This window comes from Antechinus flavipes, chromosome 1 (genome assembly GCF_016432865.1).
Source record: "Antechinus flavipes isolate AdamAnt ecotype Samford, QLD, Australia chromosome 1, AdamAnt_v2, whole genome shotgun sequence".
NCBI classification, from domain to species: Eukaryota; Metazoa; Chordata; class Mammalia; order Dasyuromorphia; family Dasyuridae; genus Antechinus; species Antechinus flavipes.
This window is the reverse complement of record NC_067398.1, coordinates 449,681,930-449,703,947: the sequence shown is the minus strand read 5'-3', so window position 1 is coordinate 449,703,947 and position 22,018 is coordinate 449,681,930. Positions and strand designations below refer to the sequence as shown.

Here is a 22,018-nt window from a genome sequence, read left to right as displayed (position 1 = left end):
AGTTCAGATCTTTTTGTAACAAAATTCTAAAAGTCTAGAAATTCATTGAATATTCATTTTTTTCCATTCAGGAATATGCTTTGCTGGGTAAAATATTTTTGGCTGCAATCCCAATTCTTTATTCTTTGATACAGAGTGTTTTGTGATCTTTTGGTGTGGCCAATATTAGGTCTTATGTGATTATAACTGTGGCTCTGCCACATTTGTATTTCATTTTTCTTGTTGCTCTTAATTTTTTCTCCTTGACATGGGATGTTTGGAATTTGACTATGATATTCCTATAGATTTACCTTGCAGGATCTCTTTCAGGTGAAGATAAGTAGATTTATTTTTCCTATTTCAACTTTCTCTACTTGTTTTAACACTTTAGGGCAACTAAAAATATATTTCTTCTATTACTTTATCAAGATTCTTTTTTAATCATAGCTTTCAGGCAGTTCAATTATTCTTATGTTTTCTCTTCTTGATCTGTTCTCCAGTCTGTTTTTCTTATGTTTTACAGTTTTTTTTCCTATTTTTTCTTGCTTCATATTTTGTTTCTTGTTTCTGGCTCTCTTATAACTTTATTGATTTCCCCTCATAATTCTAGTTGTTCAAAGAGACATTTCATCCTTAAGATTCTGGATCTTAAGGAAGAGCCAAGATGGCAGAGTAAAGGCAAGGACTCAACTAAGCTTTCCCCCAAGCCCCTCCAAATACCTTTAAATTATGATTCTAAACAAATCCTAGAATATCAGAACCCACAAAAAGGCAGGTTGAAACAATTTTTCTAGCCCAAGAAAACCTAAAAAGTCACCAGTAAGGATCTGCTGCACCAGAGTGAGAGTGGAGAAGAGTTCAGAACAAATAGTCCCAGCACAGGCCCAGCTGTGGGAAAACCTGAAGCTTGCTTGGGAGCCACTGAATCAGCAGCAGCAGCAGCTTCCAGAGCTCTCAGCTCACAGATAGTAAGAGAATACAATAATAGTAAGAAGGAGATTATAAGGAATCTCTTTACCATCACTGAGGCAGGACTCCATTGCTTTTCTCATGCTGAGATCTGGGTCACAGTCCTGAATAGCAGTCTCAGGGTGAAGAGGTCTACTAGAACATTAAAGCTTGCAACCATAGTGGAGGAGGGCCCATCTTCACAGTTACAGGGTAGAAAAGGGTGTTTGTGGTCCCTCAGACAAAAGCACAGGCCAGAAAAATAGTAAATTAATTTCTCCTTAGATCATAACACCTTGGAAGAACTGAAAACTCACATCCTCAGAGGTAACTCTGAAAAAAAAACTGCATAAAATCCCTGAAGCTTGGGACAGTGTCCACTAATGTGGAGGGTATAGCCCTATTTTAACAAATAGTGAAAAGTCAAGTAATAGGCTGGAAAAGTAAACCATCAACAGAAAAGATTCTGATTGGAGAAAATTATTATAGTGACAAGGAAGATCAGAATACACTCATTCAGAAAATGACAAATTCAAATCTCCTACATGCAAAGTGTCCAAGAAAAATATGAATTGGCCTTAGGCCATGAAAGAGCTTTAAAAAGATTTTCAAAATCAAGTAAAAGAAGTAGATGAAAAATTGGGAAAAGAAATGAGAGTGATTCAAGAAAACCTAGGAAAAAACAATTCAACAGCTTGGTAAAGAAGAAACAAAAAATACAGAAGAAAATGACATCTTAAAAAACAAACTGAGCCAAATGGTAAAGGAATTACAAAAAACAAATAATGACAAGTGCTTTAGAAAATAGAATTGCTCAAATAGGAAAAGAAGCACAAAAATACATTGAAGAAAAAAATTCCTGAAAGAATAGAATTGGTCAAATGGAAAAAACTACCCACTGAAGAAAACAAGTCTTTTAAACATAGAATTAGAGAACTGGAAAAGGAGATACAAAAACTCACTTAAGAAAATAATAACTTAAAAATTAAAATTGAGCATATGGAAGTTAATGACTTTATGAGAAGTCAAGAAACAATGAAACAAGACCAAAATAATGAAAAAAAAAGCAAAAGACAATGTGAAATATCTGGAAAATAAGTGACCTGGAAATAGATCCAGGAGAAGTAATTTAAAAATTATTGAAGTACTTGAAAGCCATGATCAATAAAAAAATTTACATATCATCTTTCAAGAAATTGTAAGAAAAACTTCTCTGATGTTCTAGAACCAGAGGGTAAAAAGAAATAAAAAGAATCCAACATTCACTTGCTGAAAGTGGTCCAAAACTGAAAACACCCAGAATATTATAGCCAAATTCCAAACCTCCCAGGTCAAGGAGAAAATATTGCAAGCATCCAGAAACAATTCAGGTAGTGTATAGCCAAAGGCAAAGTAGCAAAATATTTAGCAACTTCTACATTAAAGGAATTGAAGAAGCAAAGGATTTAAGATTACAAACAAGAATCACCTACCCATCAAAATTGAGTATAATCTTTCAGGGGGGAATGGATATTAAATGAAATAAAGGACTCTAGAGCATTCTTGATGAAAAGACCAGAGCTAAATAGAAAATTTGACTTTCAAATACAGTACTGAAAAAAAAAAACATAAAAGGTAAACAAGAAAGGAAAATTATAAGGGGCTTAGTAAGGTTAGAGTGTTTGCATCCCTAGATGGGAAGATGATACTTTTAATTCACAATTTTGCATTTTTAGGGAATTAGAGAAGGTATATATAGACAAAAAGAAATCGATGTTAGTTAAATATAAAGGGATGACATCTAAAAAGATGAAATCAGGGGGTAAAAATTAATTTACTGGGAGATAGGGGGAGGGAAGAGGTAGAATGGGGGTAAATTATCATGCATAAAAGAGGCAAGACAAAGTTTTTTGGAGAGGAAGAAGGGGGGAGTAAAGAGTAGTGAATCAATCTTACTCTCCTCAAAACTGGCTAAAAGAGGGAATAACATATACACTCAATTCGGTATAGAAATATGTCTTGCCAAATAGGAAAACAGAAGGGAAAGGGGATGAGAGAAAGTGGTGTGTGTGATAAAAGAGAGGATAGTTTAAGGGAGGAGGTAATCAGAAGCAAAACACTTTTGAGGAAGGACAGGGTAAAAGGAAAGAGTATATAGAATAAACAGGGAGATAAATACAATTATTATAAGTAATTATGGAAAATAAATTGAAGCAATTATCTCTAATAAAGGCCTCATTTCTCAAATACATAGAAAACTGAGTCAAATTTATAAAAATAAATGACATTCTCCAATTGACAAATGATCAAAAGATAAGATCAGTTTTCAGATGAAGAAATCATAACTATCTTTAACCATATGAAAAAGTGTTCTAACTTACTATTGATTAGAGAAATGCAAATTAAACAATTCTGAAGTACTACCATGTACATATTAGATTGACTAATAGGACAGGAAAAGAAAATGACGAATGGAGAGGATGTGGGGAAAATGAGACATTACTGCATTGTTAGTATAGTTAGGTGAACTAATTCAACCATTCTGCATGGCACTTTGGAACTATATACAAAGGGCTTTAAAACCATGAAAAAACAGCAAAACCACTACTAGATCTATATCCACAAAGAAATTTTTTTTAAAGAAAAGAAAAAGGACTTATATGTACAAAAGTATTTATATCAGTTCTTTTCTCGTGGCAAAGAATTGGAAATTGAGGGGAGATCATTAATTAGGGAAATGATTAACCAACTGGTAAAACCAATGCTCTCTGATTATAATGGAATCCTATTATAGCACTATTGTGCTATAAGAAATTATTACCAGGATACTCTAAGAAGAACCTGGAAGAAATTTCATAAGTTAATACAAAGTGAAATGTATTGTGTATGAGAACTTCCAGAGGTGAAGCCAAGATTGTGCACTAAAGTCAGGAAGCTGCTCAAGCTCTCCCACTTTCCCTAGAAAACCACATGAAAACAAGCCTCTGGACAGAATCTGACAAAATGAAACCTCTCTCCAGCTCAAGATAGACTGGAAAAACTTCAAGGAAGGTCAGTCTCACTGAGGTGAAAAGAGTATTCAGTCCAGATTAGATAAGCTTTGGAAAAGCCAGTGAGAGAGTCTTAATCCTAGCAAACCAACAACTAAGACTCTCAGTCCTGGCTCAATAGAGTGGCAAATCAGTGGAGGAGCTTCCAGTTGACTCAGAGGACAAACTCTGAGAAACCAGGCTATTTCCTTTAAAAAGTAGGCAAAGTTGCCCCCTGCAAACACAAACGGCCCTGTTCTCAAAACCAAGGCTTAGAGCTGCACTTAAATCTTGAGGCAGCAATCCCCTTTACTCCAGGAGCAGAACTCAACCATAAAAGTAAAAAAAAGAGGAAATACCAAAAGAAAAGGAAAGAAAATGAGCAAGAAACAGAAAAGAACCTTGACCATAGAAAGCTACTATGGTGACAGGGCAGACCAAAACACCAACTCAGATGACAAAATATCCACAGAGGAAATCTCAAAGAGTGATATGAATTGGTCTCAAGCTCAAAGAGGCTCCTTGGAAGTGCTTATAAAAGAATTTAAAAAGCAAATAAGAGAATTAGAAGAAAAAAATGAGGAAAAAATGCGAGAGATTCAATCATTTCTATTGAAAAAAATAAAACAGAACTAAACAGATAATTTAATCTACAAACATAGGACTCAAGAGAAGCATGGAAAGGTAAACAGGGGAAAATATATACATTTAAAGGTTAAACTATTAACATCCCTAGATGGAAAAAATTATATCTGTAACTCTTGAAAACTTGATCTATCATTGGAGCAGACGGAGGGGTATATCACATGAACTGAGGGCATGGTTGCGAAGAGATTCTGATGTAATGACATCAAAGAAAAAAACATTAAGGGGTAGAAAAATGTCTGTACTGGAAAAAGAGGAAAAGGGAGGTAGAATGAGATAATTAGTTCACATAAAGAGGTGTAAAAAACCTATTACAATCAAGGGAAAGAAAGGAGGGGAATAAGCACTGTGTGAAGCTTGATATTATCAGTTTTGGCTGTAAGAGGGAATAACTTAATCCTCTTTGAGTATAAAAATTTATCTAACTCTATAAAGAAATAGGAGGAGAAAGAAGAAAGGGACAGGATAGAAGGGAGAGCAGAAACACTAGAAAAATGGTAAAAGAAGGGTGCAAGGGGTGAGAAAAGATAAGATAGTAGGTGAAGTTCCTTAAAAAAACTATTAAGAAAAGGGGAGAGGTGATAGGAGATAAGGCAGTGGGTAAGGTGGGTAAAAAAACACTACTAAGGGAGATAAGGTAGTGGGGGAAGGTAAAAAACATGACTAAAGACAGTGTGGAAAGAAAGAAAATTATATACAGGGGATAAAATAGGATGGGGGAATGCAGAACTGGTCATCATAACTGTGAATGTGAATGGAATAAACTCTCCCATAAAATGAAAGGAAATAGCAGAGTGGATTAAAAAACAGAATCTGACAATATATTGTTTATAAGAAATACATTTGATATAAAAGAGTAAAGGAATAAGGCTAGAACACAATTTATGCTTCAGCTGAAGCAAAAAGAAAGAAAAAAAGCAGGGGTAGCAATTCTGATCTCAGATAAATCAAAAGTAAAAATAGATCTTATTAAAAGAGATAAGAAAGGGAAGTACATATTGATAAAGTGTACTAAAACAATGATATAGTTAGGATACTAAATGTGTATGTACCAAGTAGTAGAGTAGGCAAATTTCTAGAGAAAATTTTAAGCCAGTTACAAGAAGAAACAGACAAAATTAGTCTAGTGGAAGACCTCAATCTTCACCTCTCAGAATCAGACAAATCAAACCACAAAATAAACAAGAAACAAACTAGGGAGATTAATAGAATCCTGGAAACCCTAGGTATGATAGAACTCTGGAAAAAATTGAATAGGGATAGAAAGGAATACACTTTTTTTCTCAGCAGCGCACAGCACATAAACAAAAATTGACCACGTATTGGGGCACAAAAACCTCACAATCAAATGCAAAGAGAGAAATAGTAATGCTTCCTTTTCAGACCACAATACAATAAAAATTATATTCAATAAAGGGTCAGGGAAAGATACTAAACACCAATTGGAAATTAAATAATCTAATTCTAAAAATGAGTCAGTCAAACAACAAATAACAGAAACTATCCATAATTTCATCCAAGAGAATGACAATAATAAAAACAACATACCAAAACCTATGGGATGCAGCCAAAGCTGTTTCTAGGGGGAATTTATATCTCTAAATAGCTACATAAAATAATGAGGAGATCAATGAATTAGCCATGCAACTAAAAAAGGTAGAAAAAGAACAAATTTAAACTTCCCAATTAAATAACAAATTAGAAATTCTGAAACTTAAAGGGGAGATTAATAAAATAGAAACTAAGAGTTGGTTTTATGAAAAAAAAGCAAAATAGATAAACTTTTGATTAATTTGATCAGAAAAAAAATAAAGAAAAAGCCAAATCACCAGCATCAAAAATGAACAGAGTGAACTTTTCACCAATGAAAAAGAAATTAAAGCAATTATTAGGAACTATTTTGCCCAAATGTATGGCAGTAAGACTGACAATCTAACCAAAATGTATGAATATTTACAAAAATAAAAATGGTGCAGCTTAACAGAAGAGGAAAAAAATTCCTTAAATAGTCTCATTTTAGAAAAAGAAATTGAACAAGTCATTAATGAGATCCCTAAGAAAAAACCTCCAGGGCCGTATGCATTCACAAGTGAATTCTACCAAACATTTAAAGAACAATTAATTCCAATACTATGCAAAATATTTGGAAAAATAGGTAAAGAAGGAGTACTGCCAAATTACTTCTATGATACAAATATAGCACTGATACCTAAACCAGGAAGAACCAAAACTGAGAAAAAAAATTATATATAAATCTCCCTAATGAATACTGATGCAAAAACTTTAAATAAAATATTAGCAAAGAGATTACAGCAATTTATCCACAGTATAATACACTATAACCAAGTGGGATTTATATCAGAAATGCAGGGCTGCTTCAATATCAGAAAAACTATTACCATAATCAACCATATCAACCATATAACAAAACTAAAAGAAATCATACGATAAACTCAATAGATGCAGAAAAAGCTTTTGACAAAATACAGCACCTGTTCTTATTAAAATACTAGAGGGCAGAGGGATAAAGGGAGCTTTCTTTAAAATAATAAGCAGCCTACAGCAAGCATTATTTATAATGGAGAAAAATTGGACACATTCCCAATAAGATCAGGGGTTAAATAAGGATGCCCACTATTACCATGATTATTCAACATTGTACTAGAAATGTTGGCTTTAGCAATAAGAAAAGAAAAATAAACTAAAGGAATTAGAATACACAATGAAAAAATAAAACTATCACTCTTGGCAGATGATATGATGATATAATTAGACAATGCTAGAAAATTATCCAAAAACCTAGTGGAAACAATTCAGTGCTTTAGCAGAGTTGTTGGATATAAAATAAACCCACACAAATCATCAGCATTACTATATATTACTGACAAAGCCCATCAGCAAGAGATAGAAAACAAAATTTCATTTAAAATTAATGTAGACACAATAAAACACTTGGGGATCTACCTGCTAAGACAAACCCAAGAATATGAACACAATTACACAATACTTCTTACACAAATAGTCAGAGCTAAACAATTAGAAAAATATCAATTGCTCATGGCTAAGCTGAGCTAATATAATAAAAATGACAATTCTGCCTAAATTGGTCTATTTTTTCAGTGGCATACTAAACTGCCAAAATAGTATTTTGTAGAACTAGAAAAAAATAATATCAAAATTCATCTGGAAGAACAGGTCAAAAATATCATTTTTGATTAATCATTAATAATTTTGATTAACCAATAATAATAATACAAAGGAATAGTAGCTAAAACTAGCAGCAGTCATCTAAACCATTTGGTACTGACTAAGAAATAATGGTGGATTGGTAGAATAAGATATACATGACACAATAATCAAGGCCTATAGCAATCTAGTATTTGATAAACCCCCAAACTCCAGCTTTTGGCCCAAGAACTCACTATTTTGGCCCAAAAAAATTTCTGGGAAAACTGGAAAATCACATTCAGAAACTCAGCATAGATCTATATCTCACACCCCATATGAAAATAAGATCAAAATGGGTGCATGATTTGGTCATAAAGGATAATATCATTTAAAAAAATAGGGGAGCAAGGAATAATTTTATCTATCAGATCTTTGGAGAAGGAAAAAATTCATGATCAAAGAAGAACTAGAGAACATTATGAAAGGCAAAATGGACAACTTTGATTACATTAAATTTATACAAACAAAACCAAAAGACACAATATTAAAAAGGAAGTACAAAGCTGGGGAAAGAATCTTTACAGTCAGTATTTCTAATAATGGTCTCATTTCTAAAATATATAAATACATGTGTCAAATTTATAAGAATACAAGTTATTCCCCAAATAATAAATTGGCAAAAGATATGAAGAATTTTCAGATTATGATATTAAAGCCATCTATATTTATATTAAAAAATGCTCTAAATCACTATTGATTAGAGAAAGGCAAATTAAAAGAATTCTGAGATACCACTTCACACCTCTCAGATTGGCTAAGATGATAGGGAAAAGTAATAATAAATGTGGGAAAACTGGGATACTAACACATTATTGGTGGAGTTGTGAAATGATCCAACCATTCTGGAAAGCAATTTGGAACTATGCCCCCAAAGCTACAAAACTGTGCGTACCCTTTGACTCAAAAGTGCCATTCCTAGGTCTGTATCCCAAGAAAATCATAAAGGAAAGAAAAGTATGCAGACACATTTGTAGCAGCTCTTTTTGTGGTAGCAAAAAGTTGGAAAATGATAGATGCCCATCAATTGAATAATGGCTGAATAAGTTGTGGTCTATGAAGGTAATGAAATATTATTGTTTTATAAAAATGATGAACAAACTGATTTTAGAAAGAAAGATTTTAAAAAGATTTACGTGAACGATACTGAGTGAAACAAATAGAACCAGAAATGTATTGTATATAATAATAGCAAGAGTGTGTGATGATTAACTATGAAAGATTTGTTTCTTCTCAGTAGTTCTGTGATCCAAAGTAATTCCAATAGATTTTGGACAGAAAATACTATCTGCATCCAGAAAAAGAACTAAGAAGATTGAATGCAAATCAATACATGCTATGATCACTTCTTTTTTTGATTTTTAAAATTTCTCTCCCATGGTTTTTCCCTTTTGCTCTGATTGTTCTTTCCCAATATGATTCATAAAACAATGTATATTAAAAATAAATAAATTTCAGTAAGCATCATATGTAATGGGGACAAACTGCAACCATTCCCAATAAGATCAGGACTAAAACAAGGTTTTACTGTTACTATTTAATATTGTATTAGAAATGCTAGCTTTGGCAATAAGAGTTGAGAAAGAGATTAAAGGAATAAGAATAGGCAATGAGGAAACCAAATTATCACTCTTTGCTGATGATATGATGGTATACTTAGAGAACCCCAAAGATTCTACCAAAAAGTTATTAGAAACAATCTACACCTTCAGCAAAGTTGCAGGATATAAAATAAACCCATATAAGTCATCAGCATTCTTATATATCACTAACAAAACTCAACAGTTAGAGATACAAAAAGAAATTCCATTTAAAGTAACTACTGATTGTATAAAATATTTAGGAATCTATCTGCCAAGGGAAAATCAGAAACTTTATGAGCAAAACTACAAAACACTTTCCACACAAATTAAGTCTGATCTAACCAACTGGAAAAATATTAAATGCTCTTGGATTGGGTGAGCAAATATAATAAAGATGACAATACTACCTAAATTAATCTACTTATTTAGTGCTATACCAATCAGACTCCCAAAAAACTACTTTGATGAATTAGAAAAAATAACAACAAAGTTCATATGGAAAAACAAAAGGTCAAGAATTTCAAGGGAATTAATGAAAAAAAAAAATCAAATGAAGGTGGCCTAGCTGTACCAGATCTAAAATTATATTATAAAGCAGCAGTTACTAAAACCATCTGGTATTGGTTAAGAAATAGACTAGTTGATCAATGGAATAGGTTAGGTTCAAAGGACAAAACAGCCAATAACTTTAATAATATAATATTTGACAAACCCAAAGACACCAGTTTCTGGGATAAGAATGCATTATTTGACAAAAATTGCTGGGAAAATTGGAAATCAATATGGCAGAAACTAGGCATTGACCCACACTTAACACCGTACACCAAGATTAGGTCAAAATGGGTTCATGACCTAGGCATAAAGAATGAGATTATCAATAAATTGGAAGAGCATAGGATAGTTTACCTTGCAGACCTGTGGAAGAGAGAGGAATTTATGACCAAAGAAGAACTAGAGATCACTATTGACCACAACATAGAAAATTTTGATTATATCAAATTGAAAAGTTTTTGTACAAACAAAACAAATGCAAACAAGATTAGAAGGAAAACAATAAACTGGGAAAACATTTTTACAATCAAAGGTTCTGATAAAGGCCTCATTTCCAAAATATATAGAGAATTGACTCTAATCTATAAGAAATCAAACCATTTTCCAATTGATAAATGGTCAAAGGATATGAACAGACAATTCTCAGATGAAGAAATTGAAACTATTTATAGACATATGAAAATATGCTCCAAATCATTATTAATCAGAGAAATGCAAATTAAGACAACTCTGAGATACCACTACACACCTGTCAGATTGGCTAGAATGACAGGGAAAGATAATGGGGAATGTTGGAGGGGATGTGGGAAAACAGGGACACTGATACATTGTTGGTGGAATTGTGAACACATACAGCCATTCTGGAGAGCAATTTGGAACTATGCTCAAAAAGTTATCAAACTGTGCATACCCTTTGATCCAGCAGTGTTTCTACTGGGCTGATACCCCAAAGAGATACTAAAGAAAGGAAAGGGACCTGTATGTGCCAAAATTTTGTGGAAGCCCTGTTTGTAGTGGCTAGAAGCTGGAAAATGAAAGGATGTCCATCAATTGGAGAATGGTTGAGTAAATTGTGGTATATGAATGTTATGGAATATTATTGTTCTGTAAGGAATGACCAGCAGGATGAATACAGAGAGGACTGGCGAGACTTACATGAACTGATGCTGAGTGAAATGAGCAGAACCAGGAGATCATTATATACCTCAACAACGATACTGTTTGGAGATGTATTCTGATGGAAGTGGATCTCTTCGATAAAGAGAGCCTTAATTGATCAAAGATGGACAGAAGCAGCTACACCCAGAGAAAGAACACTGGAAAATGAATATAAACTGCTTGCATTTTTATTTTTCTTCCTGGGTTATTTATATCTTCTGAATTCAATTCTCCCTGTGCAACAAGAAAACTGTTCGGTTCTGCACACATATATTGTATCTAGGATATACTGTAACCCATTCAACATGTAAAGGACTGCTTGCCATCTGGGGGAAGGGGTGGAGGGAGGAAGGGGAAAAATCGGAACAGAAGTGAATGCAAGGGATAATGCTGTAAAAAATTACCCTGACATGCGTTCTATCAATAAAAAGTTATTTAAAAAAATAAAAATTTAAAAATAAATAAAAATAAATAAATTTACTAGAAAAAAAAAGAAATCTATTGTGTACAAAGCAATAATGATATTGTATGATGATCAGCTGTCAACAACTTGGCCATTCTCAGCAATACAATTATCCAAGACAACTCTGAATGACATATGATGAAAACCATTCTTCTTATCCAGAGAAAGAACTAATGGTAATCTGAATATAGATTGAAGCAAATTTTTCAAATTTATTTTTCTTGAGTTTTTTTGGTCTCTGTTTTCTTTCCCAACATGACTAATATGGAAATACTTTGTATGACCATACACATGTAACATATTAAATTTCCTGCATTCTCAATGGAGGTGGGGGGATGGGAAAGGAGGACAGGAGAGAATCTGGAACTTAAATGTTTTAAAGATTGTTAAAAATTATTTTTACATATAACTGGAGAAAAATAAATACTAAATTTTAAAAATTGAATTAAATTTTTAAAAAGATTCTGGATCTCCTTTTTAATTTGATTGATTTTCTTTTTATAATTTTGTTTTTCTTGGATTGTTCTTATTTTTAAAAATTATCCTTAATCTCTCTCATTTGATTTCTGAAATTTCTTTGTAAATTCCTTTTTGTCAAATGATCAATTTGATGTTACTCTTTGTGGAGGAAAGAATATTTTTGCTTCAGTGTTCTCTTCTGAAGACAAACCTTGGTCTTCTTTATTCCCCTACTAACTTTCTAAAGTTGAGTTCTTTCTCTGTTGCCTGCTTTTTTGTTTGTTTTAGTAGGAACTTCTTATTGTATCAACTCTAGTGTTGGAATATAGGATTTGGTACCTCTGGCCTCAGGTCTCTGTCCTCCTACATGCCCACAAGTAGCAGCATCCCTTCCCCACTGCTTCTGCACTTACTAGGTCTGTGCTTGTTGCTTCTGGCTCAAGACAGCAGCTCAATAGCACAGCTGGGACTGAAATCCTATTAGTAGAGTTTCCCTCAATCTTCATTTCATCCACTTAGATGCCCGATTACCCACATGGTTCAGAAGATGAAAATTCCTAATTGGAGCTAAGGTTACCTTCTAACCTAGTTAGTTTCAGGGTTTGCCACTTGCTGTTTCACTAAGTGGAAGTTTTTACACTTCACAGAAACAAAATTTCTGTTCTGGATCATCTCCACTTGTCCCCAAAAGACTAATGTTCTGCCTCAACTTATGTTTATTTTCACCACTCTACATTTTTGCTAATGCATAATTTGATCTTTTTTTGTGGGAGAAATTTGGAGAGGTTGGAATTTTTTTAACCTATTCTGCCATTTTTCCAGAATCCTCTCCTTTCTTTCTTTTAGACATGACTGCTGTAGCAATTTGTTTTGCCCAAGAAGTCATTTTAGTTATATTTTTTCTTTGCTTTCTCAATGAATGGGAAATTAGAGTAGAAGAGAAAGAAATCAGAACTTATAACAGAAATAAAAATAATATAGAATCTAAAATAAAATGATGCCTATTGGGTCTTGAACAAATAAAAAGGTCCAGATGCATTCTGACTAACATAAAATAGTGCAAGATTAACATCTCACTTGTTTTGGATTATATGTTCCCATAAAGCAGCCGTAGTTTGCATTAGTCTTGGAACCAAATGCATCACCATGCTAACTTTTGCAGGGACCAACTAAAACCCCTCTGTTTTTTCCCTCAATCATTGCCATTAAACTGTGAGTCATGCAGTTGTATTCTGCAACAATTGTAATTATGAATTTAAGATTAACAACTCCAAATGATCTCTTTTAAATTTTCCTTGTTAGTTTTATGTGATTATTTTTTATTTATTAAAAAAAAGAACATTACTATTGGGCTTATATCCCAAAGAGATCTTAAAGAAGGGAAAGGGACCTGTATGTGCAAGAATGTTTGTGGCAGCCCTCTTTGTAGAGGCCAGAAACTGGAAACTGAGTGGATGCCCATCAATTGGAGAATGGCTGAATAAATAAATTGTGGTATATGGATGTTATACAATATTATTGTTCTGTAAGAAATGACCAGCAGGATAATTTCAGAAAGGCTTGGAATGACTTACATAAACTAATGCTGAGTGAAATTAGCAGAACCAGGAGATCATTATACACTTCAACAACAATACTATATGATGATCAATTCTGATGGATGTGGCCCTCTTCAACAATGAGATGAACCAAATCAGTTCCAACAGAGCAGTAATGAATTGAACCAGCTACACCCAGAGAAAGCACTCTAGGAAATGAGTGTGAACCACTACATATAATTCCCAATCCCTCTATTTTTGTCTGCCTGCATTTTTTTTATTTCCTTCACAGGTTAATTGTACATTATTTCAAAGTTTGCTTCTTCTTGTGTGGCAAAATAATTGTATGGACATGTATACATATATTGTATTTAACATATACTTTAATATATTTAACATGTATTGGTCTACCTGCCATCTGGGAGAGGAGGTGAGGGAAGGAGGGGAAAAGTTGTAATAAAAGGTTTTTCAATTATCAGTGCTGAAAAAATTACCCATGCAAATATCTTGTAAATAAAAAGGTATAAAAATAATTTAAAAAAAAACATGTTGATTAGCTTATCTCCCAATATCCTTATAACTCTATGTCTTTTGATCTTATAATCTAGATAGTTAAGATTTTTTGAGCTCTTTATTCTGTCATCTGATATATAAGCTATCTCTTTCTGCAAAATTCATAGGTGTGCCTTCACTCAAGAAGTTTAAAAAATTGAACAGAATAAGATTCAATAAAAAGTCATTCATCAGAAACCCTCTAGTTTGATAACAATTAGTTAGTACTCTTTGGTATTGTTAGTATTCAAGATATAAATGTAGCTAACTGAACAATTATCTGATTATATGTTCTCATTTATTTACTTTGCCCAACAAGATATTAGAGATATCACCAAATATTTTGTTGAAATCCAGACAGACTGTATCTTTGACAGTATCTTAATCATGCAGTCTAAAATAATAAAATACTGGAAAAGTTTTTTTTTTTTTCTGGAGAAGGTACTTGTGTATCTTCTAAAATAAGTTCTAATAATAACTCACAATTGCCCATTACTTTATCTATAACAAGTCTGTGAGATCTGTAACATAAGTACTATTATCTTTAAGTCCAATGATTTGAAGTGATTTGCCTACAATGGCAAAACTTATAAATGATTGAAGCCTGAATTTGAAAATTTTGAAAAAATAAAACTATACAAACCAAAAGTTTTAGTGCTTCACTATTATCTTTGGAGCAGGCCAGCATCAGGGGTGTGTTTCCATTTTCTCCTATTAAATTAACATCAGTAGTATTGTGCTCAATCAAAATCTATGGAGAAAAGGAAATAAAACTGTTAAGAACCAAAATTACAACTTTAACTAATGAAAATAAAATTACTAAAAATAAGCATTCACAAAAACTTTATTTTATATAAAAAGTAAGATTTAGACAGTGATTTTTTATACCTATGAAATGTGAACCCTATCCGTGGATGATGTTACAGAATCAGGGATGTTTAGGGTAAGCAAAGACCTCATAGATCAGAGGGCTAAGCTTTATTTCATTAGGAAATTCTAAAATCAGATATGAGAAACAAGTGGCTATTTAGTCTTCTTTTTCCAAACTTACCATTATTTGATTTATAAACAAGAGTCTAAAGGAGTGAGAGTAAAATGGGACTAAGAACATAAAGCAATTACTTCTAAAAATTTAAATGCTAGAGTTAATGACCCAGCTCTTGAAAATTTCTGCCATTTCTAGATGAAGCATATTCAGAGAAGGGTATACTGAAAGTACCAGTTTGCTCAGAAACTGGGAGTTACATAGTTTTGCAATCATTCTAAAGGACTTCTGTAAAGTTGAAAATGCTGTAAAGGTAATATTTGAATATGGATCCCTTGGATCTACATTGAGGTGGATTTAAGCAGATGATTCCCAGATATTTATTCAGCCTCTACTTCTCCTATCCTTCAATTTTATATTTTCACAGACTTATTAGAACTCTCAACTACAGTCTCAGAATTTTTAAATTTAACTTGTCCAAAATGGAATCCATTATCTTACCTCCAAAACCCTCCCTTCTTCTTAACTTCTCTTTTACTTCATCCCGCCTCCCCCCATGCAGTCACTCAGGCTTTCAACTGGTGACATCTTGGTTTCCTCATTCTTTTACTCCCATGTTCAATCAGTTGCCAAATCCTATCATATTTACTTTTATAACACCATACACCCCCCCACACACACACACCTCTTTCTCTCCTCTGACACTGACAACATCATCACACAAACCCTCATCATGTCATAACTAAACTAATGGTATATCTCCATACCTCAAGTTTTTGCTTTACTCTAGATCACCCTTCACTCAGCTGTCAAAACAATCTTCCATTAATACAGATCTGATCTTGTAACTCCTTCCCACACTTCAGTCAACTCAAGTGACTCCTTATTAACTTCAAGATCATGTGTAAAATCTTCTACTTGGCAATTAAAGCTCACATAACCTGGATCCTTTTTAAACCTCCAGCCTTCTTGCATTTTACCACCCACCACATTCTCTGTAATTCATTAACACTGTCTTTCTTCCTATTTTTTCAACACACTAACATTCCATCTTCAGACTGAGCATTTTCTTTGACTGTCTCCCATGCCTGGAATCTTCTCCCTTTTCATCTCCTTCTTGCGCATTCCCTAGCTTGGGTCAAGGTCCAGCTAAAGTCCCCTTTCTACAGGAAGCCTTTCTTGATGCTTCTTAATGCTAGTGAAAAATCCTAAGCCCATTGATAATCAACTTGAAATTACTCTGCATTCCCTTGTTTGTACATAGTTGATTGCAGTGTTTAGTACACAGTCGGTACTAAATAAATACTCTCACAGTGGAAAGAACACTGGCCCTAGTATCAGAAGAACCTGAGTTCAAACCCATCCTCAGAAAGTTAACATTTCCTACTTGTATGACCCTAGGCAAATCATTTAACCCTAATTGCCTCACCAAAAAAAAAATAAAAGAAATTTATTTAAAAATATATTTGTTGCCTTGACTCTCTAGTTAGTTGTTGTCCTTTGTTCTCAGAGAGGCCCAAAATGACATCGCTATGTAAGAGTCAAGAATCAAGTTAGTGTGCCTGATTGTGACAAATAGGAGCTTGGAATGCTCAACCACAGGTCAGATACAAATAATCCCTGTAAACATTTGGAGTGACTTCCTAGAAGCAACCCAAATCCCTAATATTCTTCAAGACAAATCTCCAGCCTTTTTCTTGTTCAGTTCTACGATCCTAGTGTGAAGAGATGAATAACATCTTCTTCTAGAAGAAAAGATAAAATAGGATAGTGAGATTCATTGGAAAATAAAACACATTGTTAGGAAGTTTTAAAATTCCCCTTTGTCTTCCTTATACAATCATTAAATTGTTAAATATTATTGATCAGTTTTAAAAGAAAAAATGAGTATTATTTTTTATCTAGACATATGATTTCATGAGATAGAAACTCCCGGTACCAGTGCAAATTTACATTCTTAATTTTTACCAGCTCTGTGACTTCACCTGAGTTGGAAGTTCCCTCTACTGAAGCAGAATGATACTTGCTATATCTTACAGTTGTCTAGTGGTAATGAAGAAATCAATAACATGTACAGTGTCACAGACAGAATAAGTCAGAGGTATACCTCAAATCTAGGTCCATCTTGACTTGAAGGCCAATACATTCTCCAAAATGGCAGGTGGCCATTCCATGGCCTATAATTAGAGGTACAAATGGCTACAAAATGAACTAAATAGATCACCATTCATAAGGTGCTTTAAAAAAAAAAAAACAGAAAATGTGTTCCAGATTCCAAAACATGGCCTTTCCTATACTGACAGGATTATCTCTACTTCAGTCCACATGACATTTCAATACTAAAAAATGATGACCCAGTGGTATATATTGTTTATAGAGGTTCACAAAGTACTTCTTTCATGACAATTTCAAGAGATGAGTAATTCAATTATTATTTTCCTCACCCTGGAGGTGAAGGACTAAGGCTGGGAGATAATAAGCAAATTATCCTGTAACAGAGAGTTAGTAAATATAAGATCTATGACTTGAAAGGTTTCTTCTCACTCCACGCATGTCCAAAACTCTTTTGTACATGGGACAATGATATCTCTGATATAATTAATGGAAAATGCCAAAGAATATAACTTTTCTACATCTCTTTTGGAGCAACTTTTGTACAAAATTTTTAAAATCCTATATAGAGGATGCAATATGTTGAAGGTCTTATTCTTGTCTATCTAATGTGTTAAAGTACAAATTCTATTATTCCTCATTTTGACTATATGGCAAGATCATCTCTCTGTTACTTTCAGAATCAAATATAAAATCATCTATTTGGATTCAGAGACATTTATAATTTGACTCTTTCTTACATTTCTCAGTCATGGCACATTTTACTTTTCTTAATATACATGACTTCTAGTGACAATGGCCTCCTTACTGATCCTTGGAAATTGGCACTCCATCTTCCAACTCTGGGCCTTTTCACTAGTTGTTCCTTATCCTGAAATTCTCTTACCCCCATCTCCATTCCCAACTTCTTTCAAGTACCATCTAAAATTCTATCTTCTATAAGAATTCATCCTTCTTCATGCTAAAACCTTCTCCTAAATCATTATGACCAGTTTACCCAGTATTTATTTTATTAATGCAAAGTTGGCTACATTTTGTCTTCCCTAAACTGAAAATTAAGCCTTTTTTGCCTTGCTTTTTATCCTGAAGGTTTACAGAGTAGCTGACACATAACACTTAATGCTTGTTGACTTGATTCTTCTAAGTTCATTGTATTTAATGAAAGGTATTCCTGAAACAGAATACACACACACACACACACACACACACACACACATGCATTATATATATGTATGGGTGTACGTGTAGGCTTCCTGAATTGAGTGATCCAATTCTATAACCTTTTCTATTTTCATGATGATGGTGTGATGCTGTCAACAGTTGAAGAAAATGATGCTATGACTATTTCCAAGACCATTGAAAAAAATATTGCTAATTCCTATGCTATTCAGAGGGTGAGTCATTTAAGTTGTTCAGAAATGGTGCTAATCACACAATTTCTGTTTGTTCTGAGTTTGACGGGTCAACCTGATTCACCTGAAGACAACTGCATTGTGAAAAAGGATTCATGAGTTATACATACCTACTCACATCCTCACATATCTCCCTTTCTTACTCCCTTCCTCTTTCCCTCCTTTCTTTCCTCCCTCCCTCTCTTTTTCCCTCCCTCAACTCTCTCTCTGTCTGTCTCTCTCTGTCTCTGTCTCCATCACTATCTCTCTGTCTCTTTCTGTGTCTTGCTCACACATACACACATACACACACACAAATACATGCATACTTCTCATGGTAGCCTTACCTTCACTATATCATTATGAAAACATTGAATAGCTAGATGAATGGGTGCTAGCAAGTTGTTGTTGCAAATGTTTGGATCAGCTCCTCTGCTAAGAAGACATTTAACATTTTCAACTTGTTTTTTTTCAACAGCCCAATGCAAAGGGGTATTTCCTGAAATATCCAGTATATTCAGTCCTAGGAGGGGAAAAAAAAAGCAGCATAAAATAGAAACAATTTATTTTCTTTTGGCTATACTGTATGATGTATAAAAAGTTCAAGAGATAGTTTCTGGATAATTAATCATTTTATTAATCATGCTAACAGATAATTAATATAAGGTGTCAGTGACACAGTTGAAGGCTAAACACCCTTCATGCAACCCACTGAATGCTTAAATGCCCTTGGAAGAATGGGTGTTCTAATAGTGGCCATCTGTACAACAGTGGGTGGAGGGAGAGAAGGAAAAAAAAAGGCAGGGGGAGAAATTTAAATGATAATTTTGTTGTATATATTTGAAGGAATAGCATTTTGTGCATAGGAAATTTGCAGTTTCATGTTCAATCATCTTTATATTTCAATGTGTTGTGGAAATACTTGTTTTATTGCATAAATTAAGAATAAAATAAATTTAAGAAAACAAGGAGAATAATGAATAGTGTAATGAGAATTGGGCTTATTATAATTACTCTAATCACTTAGTCTCGGAGATAGAGATGTCTCTTATCTAGACTACTTCTGCTTAGATCAATCTAGACAAAAGGCAGGGGGGGATCAACTCTGCTTAGACTTTGCTGAGTGGAAAACAATGTGCCAGAATTTATCTTGGATTGAATTTTATGTAAGGTTTTCTAGTTAAAAGGAGCAATCCTACCCAGAATCAGGTACTTGATGGGATTTGGCCAATTTCAATCATCAACAATGTCATTCAGATGCTAGGATGGCATGAATGAGGATCTAAGAAGGGGGGAAAACACTTGTATCTCCCCCATAATTGGTTATTTAATAACAATTTCTCTCAAAAGATTTAATAATAATGCAATTAGTTTTACTCCTCTATCAACAAATCAAGTATTTCCTGAGTGCCTCCTTAACATAATTTACCAAGCTAGAAACAGTGACAACAGAAGCAAAACAAGATCCAGGCCCTACCAAAAGTAGAGATAATTGAATGTTTCCCAGTGAAGTTTCCTTTGTGTTTAATTTGGAGAAATTCACCCTTAGGAAACAAACAACTTTGCTCAAAAAGAAGATTTCCTAACATATTTCAGAGAGGAATGCATCTACATTTTATTCGATTTTACATATTTTATACATTGTAAATATATGTGATGTCTACATAGACAGATGGAAGTGATTAATTTAACTGCTGAACAGATCTATTATTTCACTGGGATAAGGACTGCTTAAATAGGAGCTGTCTGTATCAATAAAAATTAGCATCTTTTCTGCACCTTATAGCTCATTAGGCAGTTGACCAGAACAGTAATATGTTAAATGCTTTGTCCGTGGTCAGATAGCCTGGGTGTTGCCAGAAGCAACCACGTATCCCAAGTATTCTGATGAAGGCCAGCTTTCAATATACCATACTGTACTACCTCTTAATTAATTATACATATGTATATATGTATTACCACACATATGAATGTATACATATTTAAACACCTCACATCATGAGGTTCCCTATATGTATACATGTATGCATTTATGCATATATACATAATTCCTATAATGCATAAATATACAAGAATAATAATTAATGTAAGGCTCATTCCAATGTGATTATGATGTCATTGGCACTTCAGGAACTAGTAAACTACAAAATCTGGGATTGGATTTGTTTCATAGTCTATATATCCTTCATGAAGAGCTTTGGTCCAGATACATTGGGCTTTTTTTTGTTTGTTTGTTTTTTGTTTTCTCCATTCACTTTCTTCATCTTCCTAAGTTTGTGCTCTATTGAAGGGATATTATTGACATATGGAACAGGAACGTATACTTGTTATAACCTTGAGTTACCTTCAAATGAGGAGTCATTGATAATCATTTCCAGCAGTTCAACTTGATCTTGTGCAGCTGCATGATGCAAGGGCGTGGCATTTAGTTCATCATATCTACATAAACCGTCACGATGTTTCATGATGAAGCTTTGTAACCCCTTTACATTTCCTTTAAAAATAACCTAGTTTTATATAAAAAGAAGATTGGTGATATACTAAAAACATTTATTTAAGCATGGAGTACAAAACAAAAATATTTTTTAACAATCTAACCTCCTATTATATCCCAAAGTATGATTCTGTACATTCTCTATATATTATTCTGTATAGCCTAAAAAGGATTGTCATTATCTCAAATTATTTATTGCATATTTGGAACTGTGGGGGTAACATGGGGCAAGCTATGTGGCATAGTAAAGAGAGTATGAGGTCTGAGTCAGGAAAATTCATATTCATGAGTTCAAATCCAATCTCAGAAATCTAATAGCTATGTGCAAATAGGCAACTCACTTAATCCTGTTTGCCTCGATTTCCTCATCTGTAAAATGAAGTAAAGAAAGAAATAGCAAATGAATTCAATTTCTTTGCCAAGAAAACCTCAAATGGAGTCACACAAGAGTCAGACACAAGTGAACAACAACAACAAATTTGGTAATGTGATAGGCACTGTATAAAATAAGTTTGTAAACACAGGTCTTGTCTTGCAAGAGTAATTTTTTTTTCAATTTTTTTTATTAAAGCTTTTTATTTTCAAAACATACACATGATTTTCAGCATTCACTCTTGCAAAGCTTTGTGTTCCAAATTTTTTCCCTTCCTTCTCCCCGCCCCCTCTACTCTTAGTCCCCCCTGAAAAAGATTTTCAGATGATGAAATGAAAGTTGTCTATAGTCATATGGAACAATCCTCTAAATCACTATTAGAGAAATCATAATTAAGAAAACTCTGAGGTACTGATTCACATTTATCAGGTTGGCTAAGGTAATATGAAAAGATAATGATAAATGTTGGAGGGGATGTGGGAAAACTGTATACTAATACATTGTTGGTATTGTGAAATGATTCAACCATTCTGGAGAGGCTATAACCAAACGG

The 22,018-nt window shown here is 33.4% G+C and overlaps 1 protein-coding gene across 1 annotated transcript in view; it reads right to left on the bottom strand.

Moving 5' to 3' along the window:
• The window catches only part of TRPA1 (transient receptor potential cation channel subfamily A member 1), an 82,745-nt gene that overhangs the window by 51,478 nt on the left and 9,249 nt on the right, over positions 1–22,018 (bottom strand). Inside the window, exons 2-4 of the mRNA XM_051970052.1 lie at positions 20,943–21,105; positions 18,946–19,121; positions 14,754–14,861 (exon numbers count right to left, since the gene is read on the bottom strand). Of these exons, the coding sequence (XP_051826012.1) occupies positions 14,754–14,861; positions 18,946–19,121; positions 20,943–21,105 (447 nt within the window). The remainder of the gene's footprint in view (positions 1–14,753; positions 14,862–18,945; positions 19,122–20,942; positions 21,106–22,018) is intronic.